Genomic DNA, 21,765 nt, shown 5'->3' with positions numbered 1-21,765 from the left:
TATCAACAGATAAAAGGAAGGGGTGGAGGCAAGATAGTAAGATAGTGGAGTTAGGAGGACCTGGAGCTCACAGGCTGGGGGTTGGGCCTGATCCTCTGTGATGGGAGCACTGAGTCCAAGCTGCTAGACCAAGAGAGAACTTCAGGCCCCAGGGGAATATTAATAGGTGTGAGCTCTCCCAGAGGTCCTCATCTTAGCACCAAGACTTGGGCTCCACCCAACTGCCTGCAAACTCCAATACTAGATGCCTCAGGCCAAACAACCAGCCAGACGGGAACACAGCCCCACCCATCAGCAAAACTGAGATGATAGAGAAATATGTTACAGGGGAAGGAGCAAGTTTTTATAAGACCAAATAAATGAAGGAATAGGCAATCTACCTGGAAAACAATTCAGAATAATAGATAGTAAAGATGATCCAAAATCTCAGAAATACAACATACGACTGGATAAACAAAATGCAGTGTATCTAGATATGGATACATACATACATACATACATACATGACATGGAATATTATTCAGCCTTAAAAAGGAAGGAAATCCTGTCACGGGATACAACTGGGATGAACCTTGAGGACACTGGGCTTAATGAAATACAAATACTGAAATACAAATACAAATACTGGGCTCAGAAACACAAATATTGTATGATCCTGCTTATGTGAGGTATTTAAAGTTGTCAAATTCATAGTGACAAAGTAGAAAGATAGTTACCAGGGCCTGGGGAGAGAGAGGAAGGGGAGTCTTTTAATGGGTACAGAATTTCAGATTTGCAAGATGAAAAAGTTCTGGTGATCTCTCTCACAATGTGAACTTACTCAACACTTTTGAACTATACACCTAAAAATGGTTAAGATGGTAAACTTCATGTTTTTTTTAAAACTACAACATATATACATTTTAAAATAAAAATGAAATAATAAGAGTAACTGTACAATGGGACACCATTTTAACCCAACAATCAAAATTAACATCAATAATGGGACAAATTGAAATCTTGTACCATCTGGTAACATCCAATGGGAAGAATACAACATCACTTCTGGGATTTCCTGCCCAAGATGCATAACCTATATCTAATCAGGAGAAAGATATCAAACAAGCTGTTTCTTGTAGAAAGAACACTCTACAAAGTAACTGGTCTATAATCTTCAAAAGTATCAATGTCATGAACTTCAAACAAAGACTGAGAACTATATCAGAAAGAAGGAAACAAAAGAGGCATGCCAACAAAGTGTACTGCATGATCATAAACTAGATCCTTTGCTATGAAGGATGTTTTGGGGACAGTTGGCAAGATGTGGATGGGCCCTGAGGATGCAATGGCTGTCACGTGTCAATGCTAATATCCTGATTTTGACGGTTGTGGTTACATAAGAGAATGTCCTTATCTGAAGGAAATAAACACTAAATTACCTAGGTGTGTGAATGCATCTGGTCCTGACTTCCTCTCAGTTGCTCAGGGGAAAAACTTTTTTGTACTATTGCTACAACTTTTCTGTGAGATGATTTCAAAACTTGTAAAATTACACAAAAAAGAAATGTCCATGATACTCTGCTAAGTAAAAACTCAAAATGGATAACACAGTACTGTCCATTATGATAGCCACTACCTAGAGCTATTTGGTTGGAGAAGGCAATGGCACCCCACTCCATTACTCTTCCCTGGAAAATCCCATGGATGGAGGAGCCTGGTAGGCTGCAGTCCATGGGGTCGCAAAGAGTCGGACATGGCTGAGTGACGTCACTTTCACTTTTCACTTTCATGCATTGGAGAAGGAAATGGCAACCCACTCCAGCGTTCTTGCCTGGAGAATCCCAGGGATGGGGCCGCAGAGAGTTGGACACAACTGAAGTGACTTAGCAGCAGCAGAGCTATTTGAATGACTTAAAAATTCAGTCCCCAGTCACATTAGCCACATTTCAAGTGCTCAGTAGACATGTGCAACTGGTAGACACGCAGAACACTGGCATCGCTGCAGAAAATTCTATTGGATAGACTGGTATAATATCTTTCTTTTTCCTGTTGTTAAAATAATAAATAAGGAAATGGGTATGAGTATGTGAAATTTGAAAAGGCTATGTACCAAACTGTTAGGTTATTCTTGGGAGATGAGATTAGATGGGTGAAATAGTGGAAATGTTTCAGTTCTCATTATACACATTTAAATTTGGGGATTATGAAAGATTAAAACATCTTTAGAATTTTTCTAATACTTGTTTCTATACAGATAAATATCTACCTACCTATACCTTCTATTTGCCTGTCTATTTTTTTAAAAACATAGTTTAGGAATTACCTACTGTCAGTGTAAAGACTGCTCAAACTACCACACAATTGCACTCATCTCACACGCTAGTAAAGTAATACTCAAAACTCTCCAAGCCAGGCTTCAGCAATATGTGAACCGTGAACTTCCAGATGTTCAAGCTGGTTTTAGAAAAGGCAGAGGAACCAGAGATCAAATTGCCAACATCCATTGGACCATCAAAAAAGCAAGAGAGTTCCAGAAAAACATCTATTTCTACTTTATTGACTATGCCAAAGCCTTTGACTGTGTGGATCACAATAAACTGTGGAAAATTCTGAAAGAGATGGGAATACCAGACCACCTGACCTCTTGAGAAACCTATAGGCAGGTCCGGAAGCAACAGTTAGAACTGGACATGGACCAACAGACTGGTTCCAAATAGGAAAAGGAGTATGTCAAGGCTGTATATTGTCACCCTGCTTATTTAACTTACATGCAGAGTACATCATGAGAAACGCTGGACTGGAAGAAGCACAAGCTGGAATCAAGACTGCCAGGAGAAATATCAGTAACCTTAGATATGCAGATGACACCACCCTTATGGCAGAAAGTGAAGAGGAACTAAAAAGCCTCTTGATGAAAGTGAAAGAGGAGAGTGAAAAAGTTGGCTTAAAACTCAACATTCAGAAAACTAAGATCATGGCATCTGGTCCCATCACCTCATGGGAAATAGATGGGGAAACAGTGGAAGCAGTGTCAGACTTTATTTTTTTGGGCTCCAAAATCACTGCAGATGGTGATTGCAGCCATGAAATTAAAAGACGCTTACTCCTTGGAAGGAAAGTTATGACCAACCTAGACAGCATATTAAAAAGCAGAGACATTACTTGGCCAACAAAGGTCCATCTAGTCAAGGCTATGGTTTTCCCAGTGGTCATGTATGGATGTGAGAGTTGAACTGTGAAGAAAGCTGAGCACCGAAGAATTGATGCTTTTGAGCTGTGGTGTTGGAGAAGACTCTTGAGAGTCCCTTGGACTGCAAGGAGATCCAACCAATCCATGATAAAGGAGATCAGTCCTGGGTGTTCATTGGAAGGACTGATGCTGAAGCGGAAACTCCAATACTTTGGCCACCTCATGCGAAGAGTTGACTCATTGGAAAAGACCCTGATGCTGGGAGGGATTGGGGGCAGGAGGAGAAGGGGATGACAGAGGATGAGATGGCTGGACGGCATTACCGACTTGATGGACACGAATTTGAGTAAACTCCGGGAGTTGGTGATAAACAGGGAGGCCTGGTGTGCTGCGATTCATGGGGTCGCAAAGAGTCGGACACGACTGAGTGACTGAACTAACCAACAAACTGTCAGTGAAGTTCTGAATAACCTTTCTTGTGATGAAGACTTTTGAAAAGGGAATTTAAATTTCATGGCTCTACCAATAATGCTTGAAGAGGCAAATAGCTCATGGGCTGCCACCTGCTCCCCGCCCCCCACCTCCCAAAAGCAAGATCTTGCTCACCTTACTTGAAATAACCCAAGAGTCCCAAACAAAGGACCAGGTTCTAAGTGCAACAGGACAGACTGCCATTAAACAGGAGGAAGAACTTTCTGACCGTATCAGCATGAAACATTAAGGACAAGGGATCATGGAAGACTGAGGATGTTTAAGAAGAGAAACAAACCCAGGTTTGGAGCCAAACCAACCTGTCTGTTTGCTTATTTGTTTTTAGGCTTCACTGGGTGTTCATGCAGCACGTGGGTTGCTCTAGTTGCAGTGTTCTGGCTTAGTTACCTTAGGATGGCTATTTCATATTCTATATTTAATCTTCACAACTCTTGAAGTAACAGGTGAGCTGAGGCTGCAGAAGTGAGGTGAGTGGGCTGTGGTCACAGTGGGATTGGAAAATTGGAACCCAAGCCCATTTGCAGGAATCTCCACTCCCTTCCTCCAGGCTTAGTTACCCCACGGCATGTGGGATCTCAGTTATCCAAGAAAGTGAAGAAAGTGAAAGTGAAGTCGTGTCCCACTCTTTGGGACCCCATGGACTGTAGCCTACCAGGCTCCTCCATTCATGGAATTTTCCAGGCAAGGGTACTGGAGTGGGTTGCCATTTCCTTCTCCAGGGGATCTTCCCGACCCAGGAATCGAACCCAGGTCTCCCGCATTGTGGGCAGGCGCTTTACCCTCTAAACCACCAGGGAAGTCCATGGATCAAACCTGCTTCCCTTGAATTAGAAGGTGGGTTCCTGACCACTGAACCACCAGGAAAGTCCCCAGATTCCTGGTTTGAGTCCTGGCTTTTCTACAAAACCAGCTGTGTGAAAATAGGGATAATATTAACCTTGCATAAGTGTGCATAAAGTGCCTAATGGTGTTCTAACTGCTTTACATGTGTTGTCACTTCTTCCTTAAATCCTTTTTTTTTTTTAACTGCTAAAAACCACACTCATGATATTCACCCCTAAGTATGCTTCTTCTACAGTCTTCTCTATTCAGGAAATGGTTACTCCATCCTACCACTTACTCAAACCAAAATCTTTAGCATTATCCTTAGGAAATGGTAACCTGCTCCAGTATCCTTGCCTAGAAAATTCCATGGACAGAGGAGCCTGGCAGGCTACAGCCTATGGGGCCAAAAAGAGTAGGATATGACTGAGCATGCATACGTGGTAAGTTCTACCATCAAAATATATCTCCCCCCTCAAGACACCACTGAGCCACAATGATCTCCTACTGGGATTATAACACTGGTACTGGCTTCCCAACTGTCCCCCATCCCACACTACACTCAGGCTTAAAGCCCTCGTCTATAACCAGATCACTCTTCTGCTAAGAACTTTCCAAAGGCTCCCTTCACGTGATCATGAACAGGCCCCCAGTCCCCTCTGCCCTTGTACTCTTTCAGTTTCTCTCTCCTTTGACTGAATTCCAGCCACACCAGCCTTCTTGCTCTTATTTAGTCAAGCTGAATGTGCTGTCTGGAACATTCTTCCCCAGATATCTGCATGGCTCATCTCCTTACTTCCTGTTGTTGTAATTCAGTCTCTCAGTGCTGTCTGACTCTTTGTGACCCCAGAGACTGCAGCATGCCAGACTTCCCTATCCTTCACCAAGGGTCTTGGTAATCTGTTTTCTTCTTGATTCTGATTTTCTGGTGAAATGAGGGGAGGCTTACTGTCTGCTGGCTCAGACAGTAAAGAATCTGCCTGCAAGGTAGGAGACCTTGGTTCGATCCCTGGGTTGGGAAGATTCCCTGGAGAAGGGAATGGCAACCCACTCCAGTATTCTTGCCTGGAGAATCCCATGGACAGAGGTGCCTGGTGGGCTACAGTCCTTGGGGTTCCAAAGAGTCAGACACAACTGAGTGACTAACAGTTTCACTTTCACTTTGAGAATGCCTACTGAACCCTGCAAATTTTATAAATGATGGAAGTGAAGCTCCAGAAAAGGATGGAGCGTGGCTGAAAGTCACACAGCACTTGTCCAGATATGCCACCCTCTCAATGTCCCCAGGCTCTGTCTCCAGGGCTAAAGTCCACAACCTTCAGAAGTCATGAAAAACCCTCGTTCCAGTTTTGGTGCTGCTTCTCAGCCACCTAGAAATTACTCGCCTTCATTATCAGCTCTGAACCAGTGATTGCAAATTCTGAAACTCAGCACCCTTGTGAACAAACCCTTTAAATCCCCAAATGTCAGAAAGGCATATGCAAAATGGCCTCTGGTGGTGCCATGGGAGTTGCAGAGTGACCCATCTCACTCCTTAGATTTTCCATAAGTGGAAGGCAAGACTTTTCCATGAGTTGTATAAAAGGAATAGAGAACTTAAAGAATGCTTTTTGCTTCCAACCCTGAGAAGGGATCTTAAACACTTTCTGTAAACAAATGTTGGCAATATCTCCTGTGTTTCTCAAATCGGTTTTTTTCTTTTTCCCCAAACAGTGGAAGCTATCAGTGCTGGGGGCTATATTTCTGGCTTGAGTGGCCTGGGTGTGCCTCTCCAAGTATGACTAGGCTTGCTTACATATGGGAAACCACCCCAGAGGGTGGATGGATTCTCTCCAGCACAGTTCCAGGGTTGTGTGTACAGAATTTGTTTGAAAACAGGTGGCTCATTTGGGATAGATGAGTAAGGGTGGTTTCACAGTACACACCCAATGCTGCCTGCCTGGAAGGGCCCCAGGGAACAGGGAAAGCACTCGGATTTCCTGGAACCACCACCTGGTCGCTGAGTGAGCTTAGGCCAGGTCTTTGCTTCTCTGGGCCTCAGGCTCTTCATCTGTCAAATGCCTTAACCTTAACCCTGGTGCCACCTGGTTAGTTGCCAGAAAGTATTTTCAGGATAAGTGACAGCCTGTGTAGAGTGCCTCCCACAATGCAGGCACATGGGGTCGGGGGCACTCGGTACCTAGCCTGGGCCCTTCTCCCTTGTGATGGGTCAGTGTGGGCTTGCTGGCCCTTGGATCTGTGCCACGTGGCCGAGGAGAACCTCTGTAGCACTGAAAATGTATACTGGTTGCTAATGCTTGTGCCAAGGGTGTCATTCTGGTTCCTTCTAAATGAGCTTTTCTGCCACACAAATCCTAATGTGTCCTCCCAGCCTGATTCTGATTCCTGGTGTGTGCGGGGGAGGGGAGGATTCTAAAGCCACAGCCCACAGGCTCTAAGGCTCCTACATACCCACGATCACAAGCCCGCCCACCTGGTTCCACCCATTCTTCCTTCAAACAGCACCCTCACCCATAGTGCAGGCTTCCCTTATAGCTCAGTTGGTAAAGAATCAGCCTGCAATGCAGGAGACCCTGTTCGATTCCTGGGCTGGGAAGATCCACTGGAGAAGGCATAGGCTACCCACTCCTGTGTTCTTGGGTTTCCCTGGTGGCTTAGCTGGTAAAGAATCCACCCACAATGTGGGAGACCTGGGTTTGATCCCTGGGTTAGGAAGATCCCCTGGAGAAGGGAAAGGCTACCCACTCCAGTATTCTGGCCTGGAGAATTCCGTGGACTGTACAGTCCATGGGGTCGCAAAGAGTCGGACACAACTCAGTGACTTTCACCTTCACTTCCACACTTAGTGCTGGTTAACGTTTTGCTGACCTGCCTCTGCTCGCTCCCAAGGCTGCCCCTTAATATTGACATTAACCTTTTAAGTGAGTGAAGTGTGGGGCTTGGGCAAGATGACTGCCAGGACCCTCCTATCCCAAATCTCTTGGAGATGGTCTTTATCATTGATTATAAGGCTTAGCCTTCCAAAGCTTCAGTTTCCCATTTCATTGAAGGAGGAAGAGAGTCTCTGGATGGCCAAATTGATGTTGATCAAAACGGCACTACAGAGGAGCCTGGCAGGCTATAGTCCATGAGGTTACAAGAATCGGACATGACTTAGCGACTGAACCACCACCACCATGTAACATGCATCGAGCACATACTATGTATCAGGGACTTCACATGTGTAACCGAACGTAACTAGGACACATTCATATGTCCTAGTTATGAATGGGTGGAACAGGGTGGGAATGCTTGTGGTCATGTCTGACTCTTTGTGACCCCATGAACTGTAGCCCACTCTCTGCTTGGTTACTGAAGTGAAAGAAACAGCAGTACTGCATAAAATCGTAAGAGCTATTCAAATGTTGGCTTGGTTTCTCAAGAACACGCTGAAGGAGAAGCATATTCTCAGAGCATGGAAAAGCTCTTTGAAGACCTCTCTGGGATTTCTCATTCTCAAGTTCTTCTATCTGTTATGTACTGGTTTTCTCTGCTCCCCTCATGATTTCCCAAAGCCCAGCCCTCACAGACTCTCCCCCACACACAGGGCACTCTGGCTTCCAGGTTGCTCTTCTAGTCTAATTTCTCACCCACCGCTCCCCTAGAAGACATACTCTGCCCCTACTCTGGAAATTTTTCCTCTCACATCCCAGGAAGCTGGACGCAGGGGTCTTGGTGAATAAAATCCTCCACCTTGATGCACGTGTCTCTGCTCAGTCGCTCAGTCGTGTCTGACTCTTTGTGACCCCCTGGACTATAGCTGCCAGGCTCCTCCGTTCATGGGATTTTTCAGGCTGGAATACTGGAGTGGGTTGCCATTTCCTTCTCCAGGGGAACTTCCCGACCCAGGGATCAAACCCACATCTCCTGTGTCCCCTGCATTGCAGGCAGATTCTTTAACCACTGAGCCATCTCTTTAATCCTAAGCAGCCATTAAGTGGCAGACCTAGGATCTTAGTCCAAGTAATTAGATGCTTAGCAAGATAGCTGTCATAAAACAAATGCTCAGTAACAAGCCTCACACCTATTCTCTGGTCATGTCAGTTCAGCTCAAGAACCTTCAAGGGGGGGACTTCCCTGGTGGTCCAATTGCTAAGACTCTGAGCTCCCAATGCAGGGGGCCCGGGTTCAATCCCCCAGGGAATTAGATCCCACATGCTGCAACTAAAGATCCTACATGCTGCTCAAAGACTGAAGATCCTGCATGCTGCAACTAAGACCAAGCTCAGCCAAATAAATATATTTTTAAAAAACCATTCAAGGGCTCCCTGTTGCTCAGAGAGGGGTCAGCCAACAATGGCACACAGGCCAAATCTAGCCTGCCACCTGCTTTTGTAAATAAAGTTTTATTGGAACACAAAGGCTGCCTTCACTATACAGAGTTGAGTAGTTACAACAAAGCCCGTAAGGCCTGCAAAACCTAAAATGTTTATTACTTGTCCTTTTATAGAAAGAGTTTGCCAACCTCTGGCCTACAGAATAAGAGAAAATACAGACTGCCTCTTATCCTCCTTTGGATCTGCTACTGAGCAAGTACTTAATAAGTATATTTCAAATGAATGAACAAAATGTCCATGTCTTCATCTTGGAGCCACAGCCCTACACATGAAGAGATCTCTAAATATAGTCAGAAGCCCCAACTTACCTGGTCCCCAAACCATGCCACTCTGCCCCTGTAGGTCACAGGCAGCCCTTCCACACTGCCAAAGATGTCCCAGACCCCTCAACCCCCTGGAACCATCAGAGAAATTGAGATATGAAGCGTGCTCCTTCTCTCTTTTTTATCCACACCCTCTTCTGAGAAATAAACTCCCTACTCCCTTAATTCATTTTTTAAAAATAATGACTTATTTATTTGGCTTTGATGTAATGGGAATTCCTAATAATGTACTTTCACAGCCTTGAAAAGTTTCATAGAAATAGCACTTAGAAAAACAGCATATATTAAGAAACCATGTTGATGATTATTTTTCATGTTTTTCTTAGACTACTTGTTACAAACCCCAAGGCCAGACCCAGAAGGAAGTATCACTGGGATCATGAAAGCATGGACTTTGGAACACAGGGTCAGCGTTAGGTATGAATACTGCTTATGCACTTGCTGATTGTTCCCGAGACTATCCCAGAAGGGAATGGCCTGGGGTAAAAACAAGGAGATGTGGACTAAGTCAGTGTAGTGTCTTGGGAAAGATAGATCAAAGGAAGTTTTATAGTCTGCAATTAGGAATAAAAGCTGGACTCAGAGTGGACTCTGCACCTCAGTCCAGTAGAGGCAGGTCCCCTGACCCATTGCACTACATTTCCTGTTCTGTCTTCATTCTCGTCACTCACTCCTGGACCATTAGGACAACAGTGGGCGCCCGACATGGGGCTGGAGCGAAAGACCACTAGGAGCAAAAGTGAAAATACAGCGCAGCAGAGCCTGGGAGGGTTGAGAGGCCTCCCTCTGCAAAGTCCCGCCAGCAAGTCCTCAGGCATTTAATCAGGGTTAAAATGGGAAATGTTGAGAGTACAGAACACTATCACCCATAGATTTATTAAGACAGCTCTTGAAAGCGGGAGGAGCTTCTATTAGTGAAGGGTGATTATTAGAATTGTTACAAGCAGCAGATAAATATTGCTGCTGGTTCCCATCAATAGGGACCTTAGATTTAAAACTTTGGGAAAAGGTTGGAGCTGAGTTAAAGAAAGAACGTACAAAAGGAACTCTGCTCCCTGTTTCTATTTGGAGTACATGAGCATTAATTAAGTCAGTACTGGAGTCTTTGCAGACTTCTGATTCTTTTGATGAAAGGGATGATGACTCTTTTGAAAAACCTCAAAATCAACATAAAAAGGCCAGTCGTCAAATTATGTTCAATCAATGTTATATATGAAGACTGGGCCTGGGCAAAAATCAACAAGGAAGAATTTATCCTTTGACTGCTCAAGATTTCAACCCCCCCCCACCCCTGTTTTCACTAGGAGCCACTGCTTGTATTAATCTTCCTCCACCCACACCTATACCTCTTAACTGGAAAACTGATCAACCTGTGTGGATAGAGCAGTGGCCTCTAAAACAACAAAAATTGGAGGCTTTACTAAATTAATTAACGAACAACTTAGTAAGGGACATATTATTGAGTCCTTTAGCCCTTGGAATTCTCCAGTGTTCATTATACAAAAGAAATCTGTTAAATGGAAAATACTTACTGATTTGAGAGCTGTTAATGCTGTTATTGTTCCAATGGGTGCTTTACAACCTGGTCTACCTAATCCTGGTGTGGTTCCAAGAAATTGGCATTTGTTTGTTACTGATCTCAAAGACTGCTTTTTTACTATTCTTTTACACCCTGATGATCAACCCAGATTTGCCTTTTCAGTTCCTTCCATTAATTTAAAGGAGCCACATAAAAGATTTCAACAGACTGTATTACCTCAAGGTATGCCTAACAGTCCCACTATTTGTCAAAATTTTGTAGCCAAGGCCTTACACCCAGTGTGACAATAATTCCCTCATGCATATATCATTCATTTTACGGATGATATACATGACTACAAAAAAGACAGATGGCATTTTTGACACTGAATGGCCATGATATTCTTTAGACTCCAAAGAAAACTGGTTAAAATAAAATTTTTTTGGAAATTGCAAAACCAGTTCTTTTTGCACATGCAATTAGGAAGCAGATGACTTGTTACAATACTTTTCTGGAGCTCCAATTCTGCCTGGGAAACAAAAACAAGCCTGGGAAAAAACCTGAAGTTAACTCTTATCATGTGCTTGGGATACACAGCCCATTCTATCTGGGACTCCAGCCATAAACAAATTGGTAGAACTCAAACCAAGAAAAAAAAAGGGGGGGGGGCAAAAAGATATCTTAAATTTCAAGTGGAAAGCTATGAGATCTCTGTCTGTCTATCTAAATTTATCTGTCTCTCAGTGTGTGTCTTTGTTTTTGGATAATATGAGGTTAATTTATAAATGAGCTCTATTTAAATTCAGGTTCACATGAACTGAAAAATATTCAATATTAAATATCTAACATTAATGTTTGTTTGCTAATCTAATTAAGACATGTCTTAAGTCATCAACATTGTGTAATACTTTTCCTGTGCCTAGGTTTAAGGTAAACTAAATTTGTCAACAAAAAAATTAACTATATATACAAATATACATAAATGAGATGAAAACTTTTAGATAAACTCTATTAAAAACAATTATATTTTAGAAATGTCTACCTAAAATAATCTCTGAGGATTGGGATAAATTAAATTTCTAGGGTTGTATTAAACTAAATGATAAAAGTTTATTAAATAGCTAGGTCATTTCCAAACAAAAAAAGATTTTAAAACATTAGTTACTAAACACTAACTTCCTCTTACAGAAAAACTAAAGAGATTTTGGACTATTAATAAATATGTTTGGTGCCATCCTGAGATGTTCTCTATTTAAAAAAAAGCAAATAGTTTTTAAAAATTAAAACTGGTATTTATGTTCACCGATCTATAAAGTGCTAATATACAAGAGTTCATGGTTGCTAAAGAAAAGTAAGATGTATGTTTTTAATAAAAAGGTATAAGGAATGGAATTATATTCTATTAAGGAAAAAGGAAATACATCTGAACTTACAAATGACTGTTCTCTGAATGGGCAAACAGAGTGATGAATACAGAAATGTAAAAAAGGGTTGTGGCAAGTGGAAGAGAGTTTTGTGCATAATACAAGTTTCTTAAGACACTAAACTGCCTTTGAAATCTTTTACTGTTACTTTGACTAAATGAATAACTATTGTTTCACAGTGAATATAAGCTGCTACCAATTTGGAATTTGATTTTCTCTTCCTGTTTAAAAAAAAAAAAAAGTCTTCTTGGAATATGGCTTCTGATAACAGACCATATAAATTTCTTTGTCTGTAAGTGATTCATACTTGCTTTTAAAATCTCTTGTTACTTCGATAAAATGAATGAGTGTTATTTCACAGTGATATATGGAGACTATGACACACATAGACAAAGCTCCTACTGCTTCTACAAAATTAACTCCTCATCAGGAAATTTAAAATGGATCAATAATGGCTATAAACCAAAGAGTCGGGGCTATGGGAAGTCCAAGACAGCTGCTTGGCTTTTCCCGGCTCCCTGACAAACCTCACTTTTATTTGATACGATAAAGCCTTTCCTGGCTGTAGGGTTAATATCTCACAATGAAAAAATTGGTTAAAATACATTTTATGCGATCTCCAGCAATTGGGACACCGACTTTGCTGGACAGGTCGTAGAGACATTGACAAAAAACTTCACAAACTTCTTGGAGACTATCGTTTTTACAGACATCCTCGGTCGTCAGGCAAGGACCACAAAACAAAGGGACTGGTTACATGTGATTGAACAGACTGCTAAGTATGACTACAATTTTCATGACTTTTTTTCTGACATATTACTGGCTTCTAATCTTTGTTTTCAGATATAAAAAAGCTCTTCTCCTCAAGTCACTGATTGTTTAAAACAATTGAGTGATTTACACCTGTAGATAAAATTAAAACATTTTTCTTTTCTCTGCTTCATTGCTCCAGAAATTAGAAACATTTGGGTTCTGAACAGCCTCATCAAGGTAAAACAAAAACAAAAAACTGTCTCCAGACATATACAGAAATCTCAAGAGTATACTGGGGAGCTCTAAAAGAAATATCCACCCAACTGATGTCAGGCCTATGACATCTAATGTTTCACTGAATCTTAATTTCTAGTTTTGTTCATTAAGATCTGTATTTACTAAGACTCACTTCTTAGATAATTCCTTACGGTTATGTTACATTGCTAAGAGGCTTCGTTAAATTAAATTAAAAAGGTCCTTCATTGAAAAGACACTCTTTAAGTTTGTTTCTAAAACTTATCTCAGTAACCAGTCTTTAAATAAAGATCAGATGCTCCAGGATCTACAATCAGGAAATTAACAACAAGCTATAGTCATTTAACAAACTAAGTCAGATGACTTAAAGATGCCATTAGGTATAGCCTATTAAAAGTTCTTGACTTAAATTCTTACTTATGATTTTACTATTACTGCTAACTATATTTGTTTCTATATTGCCTGTTTCAAGAAATGTTATCCCTTATATTATCAAATGTGTGACTGATCTGCTGATATAATGATGGTATAGAGTTCCATATAAAATCCACAGTTATAATGGATGTAACTCATATATCTTCCTTCGGTAAACTCTCTTATGTACATATGACTATTGATACATTCTCTCAATTTACATGGGCCACTGCTCACTCCAGTGAGACTACAATGAGACTACAAAACATATACAAAGACATTTATATGCTTCTTTTGCTGTTACAAAACTACCAAAAACTATAAAAACTGATAACAGCCTTGCTTATACCAGTAGAACAGTCCAACAATTTCTTAAAATTTGATCTATAAAACATTCTACTGACATTCCCTATAACCCATAAAGAGGCCATAATGGAGAGGGCTAATCAATCACTTAAACATATAACCCAAAAACAAAAAGGGGGGAATGCCATAGGACAATAAACAATACAGAGTAAAGCTTTATTTACTCTCAATTTTTGAATATTTCGACACAAACTATGCAAACTATAGCTGAGTGACATTTTCAGGCTACATCCACAAACACAACTAAGACTGTGATTTGGTGGCAAGATCTGCTAACAAATGCTTGGTCACCTGGAAAGTTAATTACATGGCAAAGGGGGTTTGCTTGTATCTCCCCAGGAGAAGGTCTAGAACCTGTGTGGATTCCAGCTCATAGAGTAAAGCTGAGCAGAAACAACCAGTCGACTCCAGACAACCTCATCATGGTTATGTCTGCCCTGATAACCATCGCAGTGAGTATACCCCTGGCTTTGGCAGAAGCAAAGAATTATACTTATTGGGCATATATACCTAACCCCTCATTACTAAAACCCATTGACTGGGCGGATTCTATGATCCCCGTTTATGTTAATGATTCTTCCTGGATACCAGGACCTGAAGATACACGCCTTCCTCTTGTTTAAAAAGAGAAAGTGACTCCCTTCAGTGTTACTTATGGGTATGAATCCTCGCCAATTTGTGTAGGACCAGATACAGGATGTCTTAAATTATCTATGCAAGCCTGGCTGTCCACTAATTCTTTAAATCATAACTGTGTTAAGGTTCAACTATATTTTCTCTCTGGTCTGAGTTTTGCTTATAACTACTCAGAACCCAATAATGACACCAAATCAGACAGACCTTTATGTGAACATCGCAAGCTGTTCTGAATAACAAGATTGTATTCAAGATCTGAAAAACAAGATTGTATTCAGTGGGATAACTGCTGCGGGACTGAGAGAGTAATTTTTGATTAACGGTTCCTATGGAATTGTATGGGACTGGTCCTCTAAGGGGTATGCAGTCTCTTATTGCTCTCATCAAAATCAGTCCTACAATCCTCACAAAGGGCTGCGTTGGCAGGGGCACAAAGTCTTTGAACATACTAATATTACCACTCATTCAGATCATCCAATTATATGGCATGGTAGTGGCATGTCACCCCCCTTCCCACAACTGGATCAAGAAAGAGGGCAAAGAGAGCTTTGGAGATTGACTAAGTCTTAAAAAATTCCAAATTTGGGATGGACATTATTCTGATAAAATTAATTATTCATTGACATTTAATATCAGTACAAACTGGACATTTTACATTCAGGCTGTGTGAGAGATCCTTATGTGCTCTTGAAAGGAACAATTTCTACCAATGAAAGTGTACAAAAACTTTCTTGCCAGGATTGCAAACTACATACTTGCTTAAATTCTTCACTTTATAATTCTAATCACTCATTTGTTATATTAAAAAGGAGATTGCGAATATGGCTTCCAGTAAATCAAACCAGACCTTGGGAAGGCTCCCCTGAAATACATGCTCTTTTAAAGGTTATAAAGAAAGTACTGCAACGTTCCAAAGGTTTATTGGACTCCTTATAATAGCTATTGTGGGAGTTATTGCTAATAGCCACAGCCGCAGCAGTAGCCAGGTTGGCACCGCATCAAACTACACAAGCGACTAGCTTTGCGAAGTAGTAACACCAAAATGCAGGTTCTGCCTGGGGAGGTCAAACCCACAGAGACTAAGAAAATAGTGACCGATTGACTGACTTAGAAAATTCAGTTCTCCTACTAGGGGACAAAGTGCAAAATTTAAAATCACAGATTCATCTTAAGTGTGATTGAAATATCTCTTCATTTTGTGTCACACCTCACAGGTATAATCAAAGTGCATATACTTGGGATCAACTATCTAAACATTTGACAGGACACATTCGTAATAATCTATCCTTAGATATTTCCCAATTACAGGCTACTATTTCTAATATGCAGAGTGTTCACTTACAATTACTCCCAGAAACTGATTTAAAGAAATCGAGGAAAGCTTACATAAACTTAACCCCATGATGTGAATTAAAACTTTAGGAGGAGTATTACTTGGTACTACAATAACAGGATGTATATTTTTAACTGTTTTGTGTGTAGTCCTCAGATGCACGAGAGAAACCATCTGAGAACTGATGAAGAAAAATGTTGCTCAGACAGAGTATCTACTCCTCCAAAAACGAGAAAGGGAGGATGTAGTGGGAATTCCCAACAATGTACTTTCACAGCCTTGAGAAATTTCACAGGAATAACACTTAGAAAAAGAGCATATATTAAGAAACTGCATTGGTGATTATTTTTCATGTTTTTCTTAGAATAATAGCCTTTTACAAACCCCAAGGCCAGACCCAGAAGGAAGTATGACTGGGATCATGAAAGCATGGACCCTGGAACGCAGGGTCGGCGTTAGGTATGAACACTGCCTATGAACTTGCTGATTGTTCCCGAGACTATCCCAGAAGGGAACAGCCTAGGATAAAAACAAGGAGATCTGAACTATGTCAATGTAGTGTCTTGGGAAAGATAGATCAAAGAAAGTTTTGTAGTCTGCAATTAGGAATAAAAGCTGGACTCAGAGTGGACTCTGAACCTCAGTCCAATAGAGGCTGCAGGTCCCCTGACTCACTGCACCAGATTTCGTGTTCTGTCTTCATTCTCGTCACTCGATCCAAGACCATTAGGGCAACACTCTGGCAGGTCTTGGTTGTGGCACGTGGGATCTTTAGTTGCGGCACGCAAACTGTTAGTTGTGGCATGTGGGATCTAGTTCCCTGGTCAGGGATGGAACCCAGGTCCCTTGCATTGGGAGCATGGAGTCTTAGCCACTGGACCATCAGGGAAGTCCACCTACTCCTCCTTCTTTGCTGTGTAACCCGAAAACAGTTTTCTTTTAAATTCAACACACAAAATTATAATATTGAGTATGCTTGTCAAACTCCACTCACCTCTCGCTCACTGGTGAAAACCATCCATCTTGTCCAACATGCTCATTTTGCCACTGGGGAACCAGGCTGCAGGTGATGGACTCAAGGCGCTTACCGGGATCCCATGAGACAAGCAGAAGCAGGCTCTCCAGAGTTCAGTGTCTGGGTGTTCCTCAGAGTCTGCTCCTTGCAGGGGTGGTGTAGGTGAGTGGGTGAGTACTGGGTGGGGGAGGGCTTCTGCCTTCTCCCAGGCTGGGCTCTTGTGCTGCCATGGCCTCTTCCAGGCCCCTCGGGGCTCTCAAAGCTAAACCATGGGGTTTCCTGAGGGAGAGAGATGACTAGGTCCTGGGTCTGTGGTACCAAGGCTGGAGGGAGACAGGAACCCTGAGTTCTAGGCCCAGCACTACCAACAAGGAAAGCCAGCCCAGACCAGTGACTGGCAGCTTCTGGGCCCTGCCAGAGGGACCAAGGAGCCCTCCTTAAGTCCCACCGAGCATCTCCTTATCTCTGGTCTGCGCCCTCCCTCTCAGGCTGCTGACTCCTCATCCTTCACCCAGGATGCCAGCTCCTGTCATGCTGCCCATCTGTCTCGGGCTCCTCGTATCTGCCCCCGCGGTCACGCCTCACTCCAGGCTCCGGCAACACCCTGTCAGACAGAGCTGCTCGACAAGCTATTGGCAGACTGGCAGCCTGTGGGCCCAACACAGCCTACGTGTGTGTTTTGTTTGCCTAACACAGTATTTCAAGAACAATTTGAATTCACTGCTCACATTTGAAAACCAATAGAAGTGGGGGGCGGGCGGCAGAGGATGAGATGGTTAGATAGCATCACCGACTCAATGGACATGAGTTTGAGCAAACTCCGGGAGACAGTGGAGGACAGAGGAGTCTGGCGTGCTGCAGTCCATGGCATCTTATGGAACACGACTTAGCGACTGAACAACAACAGGAATCATCTAAAACACTGGGTTTCTGGGTTTTCCTGGAAAAAATCTAAAGCTTAGCCGTATTGCATCCACATTATTTCTTGGTATGACATCAACTGATTAGAGCTACTGAGCTGCTGCTCCACCGGCATGGGGAATGCGCACACCAGTCCCCACCATTCCCCGTGACCTCCCCAGGCCTTCTGCTATGTATCTATCTCTTTAATCTTAGCCGCACTGCATAGCCTACCATCTCGACTTTCCTGTTGGCTCCAGGGGTCTTGGTGAATAAAATCCTCTGCCCTGCCACACTTGTACCACTTATTTTAATCCTCAACCACCATTAGGGAGCAGACCAAGGATCTTGGCCCAAGTCACAAGACTCCAGTCAAATGCTTTAGCAAGATGGCTGCCATAGAACGAATGCTCTATGGATCTTAGTTCCCTGACCTGGGATCAAACCCAGGCCCCCTGCAGTGGAAGCACCACCAGGGAAGTCCCCTACACTCCTTCAGACAACCTGCCTGGCCTTGCAAGACATTTGAGTTCACAACCCTGTCTTGCCTCTGTGCCTCCCATCCATGTCATAAGACCCTCTCACCCTGAGGCCACCCCCAGTGATTAACCCCTGCACACCTAGCCTCCTGACCATCCTCTACTCAGCCCCACAAGCGTCAGGAGAGAAAGCGCCCCCTAAAACCTCTCCAGACCCATAGGTCGCCCCCAGGGCCTCCCAATGTAAGCCCCACAACTCCCATGGTAGTTACTCAGGAAACATGGTGGTCAACCCAACATCTTTTATTGACTCTACATGAGGACCCCTGCATTCTTATACTGAGGCAGGAGCTCCTGGATTTTGTACCGGGGTGCTATAATGGCTTGGACAATCCTCAATGGGGGCAGGTATTTCTGGGGTGCCATAAAGATGGGGTGACGACGACGTTTCGTCTTCTTGTCTAAGCTATACAGATCCAGCATCACAATTCTGGGGTTGTAGGTCCCTTTCTTCTTGGGCTGGATCGGAGTGAATGGGGGACACCAGCGAGGCTCTACCAGCAGCCGCACCAGGTCCTTCCGGAAGATATTCCAGTTGTTCTCCTTGAGGAACTTCTGGCACAGATCTTCATCGCTGAAGGTAAGGAACAGGTGTTGGGGCTCCCACCCCAGTGCCTCCCTGTCCCCCTGCCCCTCCAGTCCTGCCTCCTGCCACTCCTTCAGGCCCTAAACACCCTGAGCCCTGTTCCTCCTCTGCGCCCCTTCCCAGACCCTTCTATCGGCCTTCTTTACCTTTCCACGCTTTCATTCCCTAGACCCGCACTACTCCATGCGGTGGCCATGACCCACACATGGCCACTGAGTACCTGAAAAGTGTGATTAATCTGAACTAGAGATGTGCTCTGAGTGTAAAATACATACCAGATTTCAAAGACTTAACACCAAAAAAAGAATGCAGAGTATCTCAGTCATTTTTATGTTGATTACATGCTAAAATGGTAATATTTTAGATATACTACATTCAATAAAATGTATTATTAAAATTAATTTCACCCCTCTCTTTTTATTTCTTACAATGTGGCTATTGAACATTTTAAATTATACCTGTGATCATTAGCCATCAGGGAAATATAAGCCAATGCCATACAAGATACCATTTATGCCCACTGGGATGATGACAATTAAAGAGACAAATAATTATTAGTGTCAATGGAGAAGTGGAGATATTGCAATGAGGGTTCAAATACATTGCTGACAGGAATAGAAAATGATGCAGCTACTTGGAAATATAGCCTGGCAGTTCTTCAAAAGGTTAAACAGTTAACTTACAACCCAGCAATTCCACTCCTTGGTATATACCCAAGAGAAATGAAAACATATGCCTACATAAAAACTTGCACAAGAATGCTCCTAGCAGCCTTATTCAAAATAGCCAAAAAGTAGAAACAACCCAAATGTCCATCGATTGATGAATGGAGAAATAAAGTATAATATGTCCATGTGCTACAATATTATTTGACAATAAAAAGGAATGATATACTGATATTAGGTTGGCCAAAATTCTGGGTTTCTCTGTAACATTGTATGCAAAAATTCCCGAATGAATTTCTGGCCAGACCAAAACTGGCTACAACACTAATGAACCTTGAAAACACTATGCTGAGAAGCCAGTCACATGTGCTGGGTTGGCCAAAAAGTTCATTTGAGTTTTCCTACCAAACTACTACATGGTTTCATTTATGGGAAATGTCCAGATCGGGCAAATCTTTAGAGATAGAAAGTCAACTTGTAGCTGCCCTGGCTGGTCTTGGTGCCCTGCGTCTACTCTGCCCCCCTCCCTCATAGCACATGAGGGTAAGGAAAGAAGTGGGCAATGGTGGATGGCCTCAGGACTCACTGGCTTATTTCCTCCTGAGACCACAGCAAGGGAAGGCCCGTTTGACTTTCACTGCCTCAGCTGTACTCTCACCTAAGGAGGCAAGCTTGGTAAATCACTAACACATCAGAGCATTCTTTCAGAAAACTGCGTTGACCAGGAGGACAAAATCAACTTTGATTCACAGAGATCAACTTAATACAAAATCTAGAGGTCAGCATGGGCTACAAGTTAGTCCTGAGACCTTAGGTCTCAGCAGTGCCAGCGTCAGCTCCTACCAGCTCACGAGAGCAACTCCATGCTGAGTGACAACAGGTTGGTAGCTCAAAATTGGCCATGGGAGGAGTATGTGTAATAGAAACTGGCCAACACTTCCAGTCAGGAGACCTCCCACCTCCCAAAGAGCTGCTTGTTGAATGTTCCCCAGCACACCACTGGGGAGTCTCTATCTAAAGAGCTCCATTAACTCCTGACTTCTTACATAATAAATAACAATATCTAACCCTGCTTCGCACTCACCATGCACCAGGCACTTTATACTTGTTAACTCATCAGATCCTCATGACCACCTCATTTCACAAAACGTGGAAACTCATCAGATCTTCATGACCACCTCATTTCACAAACGTGGAAACTAAGGCTCGATGAGGTTAAGGAACTCACCAAAACTTAAGAGAGGGCAAGCATGTGATCACAAATTCTTAGAAGATCTTTTTGATGTTGTTGTTCCAGAGTAAAAGTTGACAGTTAAGATTCTACGTCACCTCCTGATGCTGATGGTCACGTTGATTCTAGTCTAGTCTTTCACTAAAGGGGGCAGCTCTTCTAAAGCCCTCCACTTCATGCAGGGGTTCCAGTTCCACCTTCTGCCTCGCTGGAATTGCAACTGTCACCTGTCCTTGCAGGATGCCACACTTCAGCCCATGGCGCCCTCAGTTACTACCCCCACGCCACATCCGCCTGGCCACCCAGCACTAGATCACACGCAGTGCTTTGGTTTTAGGTTGTTCTTCACTTGGGCCCTTGGAAGGGTTCCCTTTTTTCCTGCGAACTCAGCTGTTCATATTCTACATGTGCTCCTTGTGTCTGTAGGGGGACAGGCTTCAGATAATCTAGCCCATAGCATCCACGGGACAGGTGTCTCACCCACGGACTGGGCAATCTTCAGCATGTCACGTCCCCCTTTACTGGGCCTCACAGTCCTCAATTAAAACATGGGGGATTTGAGCTAGATAATGGATATATTTTCTGCCTGCTTTAGCAGTCTAGAAAACCATGAGTTTGACAATTAATGAGTAAGCCAGAATTCTGTCTGTCAGCATTGCAGACGACTGCAGCAGAGTGCTGACCGTGCAGCACAGACGCTGAGGGCCCCAGCATCTGCCATCCTCAAGTCTACGCAAACCTCCTCTGAATTCCAATTCAGCCAACGTTGGCTGACACCCGTCATGTACCAGACGCTCTGTGAGAAGCTAAGGCTCCTTAAACCCTTCCTCTCCTCCTTAAATCCTTTCTTTCCCCCTTAAATCCTTTTCTGAGGAGGTGGCTCTAAATAGCTATTTTCTACATTGATAGGCCACAGGAATCAGAGAACTGGGGCATCACTGAACTGC

At 43.0% G+C, this 21,765-nt stretch overlaps 1 protein-coding gene across 2 annotated transcripts in view; it reads right to left on the bottom strand.

The window, feature by feature from the left end:
• Positions 1 to 18,556: 18,556 nt before the first annotated feature.
• Positions 18,557 to 21,765, bottom strand: part of CNBD2 (cyclic nucleotide binding domain containing 2) — a 60,012-nt gene continuing 56,803 nt past the window's right edge. For both annotated transcript variants that reach the window (XM_043884393.1, XM_043884394.1), the window contains one exon: positions 18,557 to 18,910. In XM_043884393.1, coding sequence (XP_043740328.1) covers positions 18,589 to 18,910 — 322 coding nt within the window. In that variant the 3' untranslated portion in view covers positions 18,557 to 18,588. The remainder of the gene's footprint in view (positions 18,911 to 21,765) is intronic.

The sequence above is a fragment of the Cervus elaphus genome, chromosome 23, assembly GCF_910594005.1.
Source record: "Cervus elaphus chromosome 23, mCerEla1.1, whole genome shotgun sequence".
In the NCBI taxonomy this organism is placed as follows: domain Eukaryota; kingdom Metazoa; phylum Chordata; class Mammalia; order Artiodactyla; family Cervidae; genus Cervus; species Cervus elaphus.
This window is presented reverse-complemented; position numbering and strand designations above follow the sequence as displayed.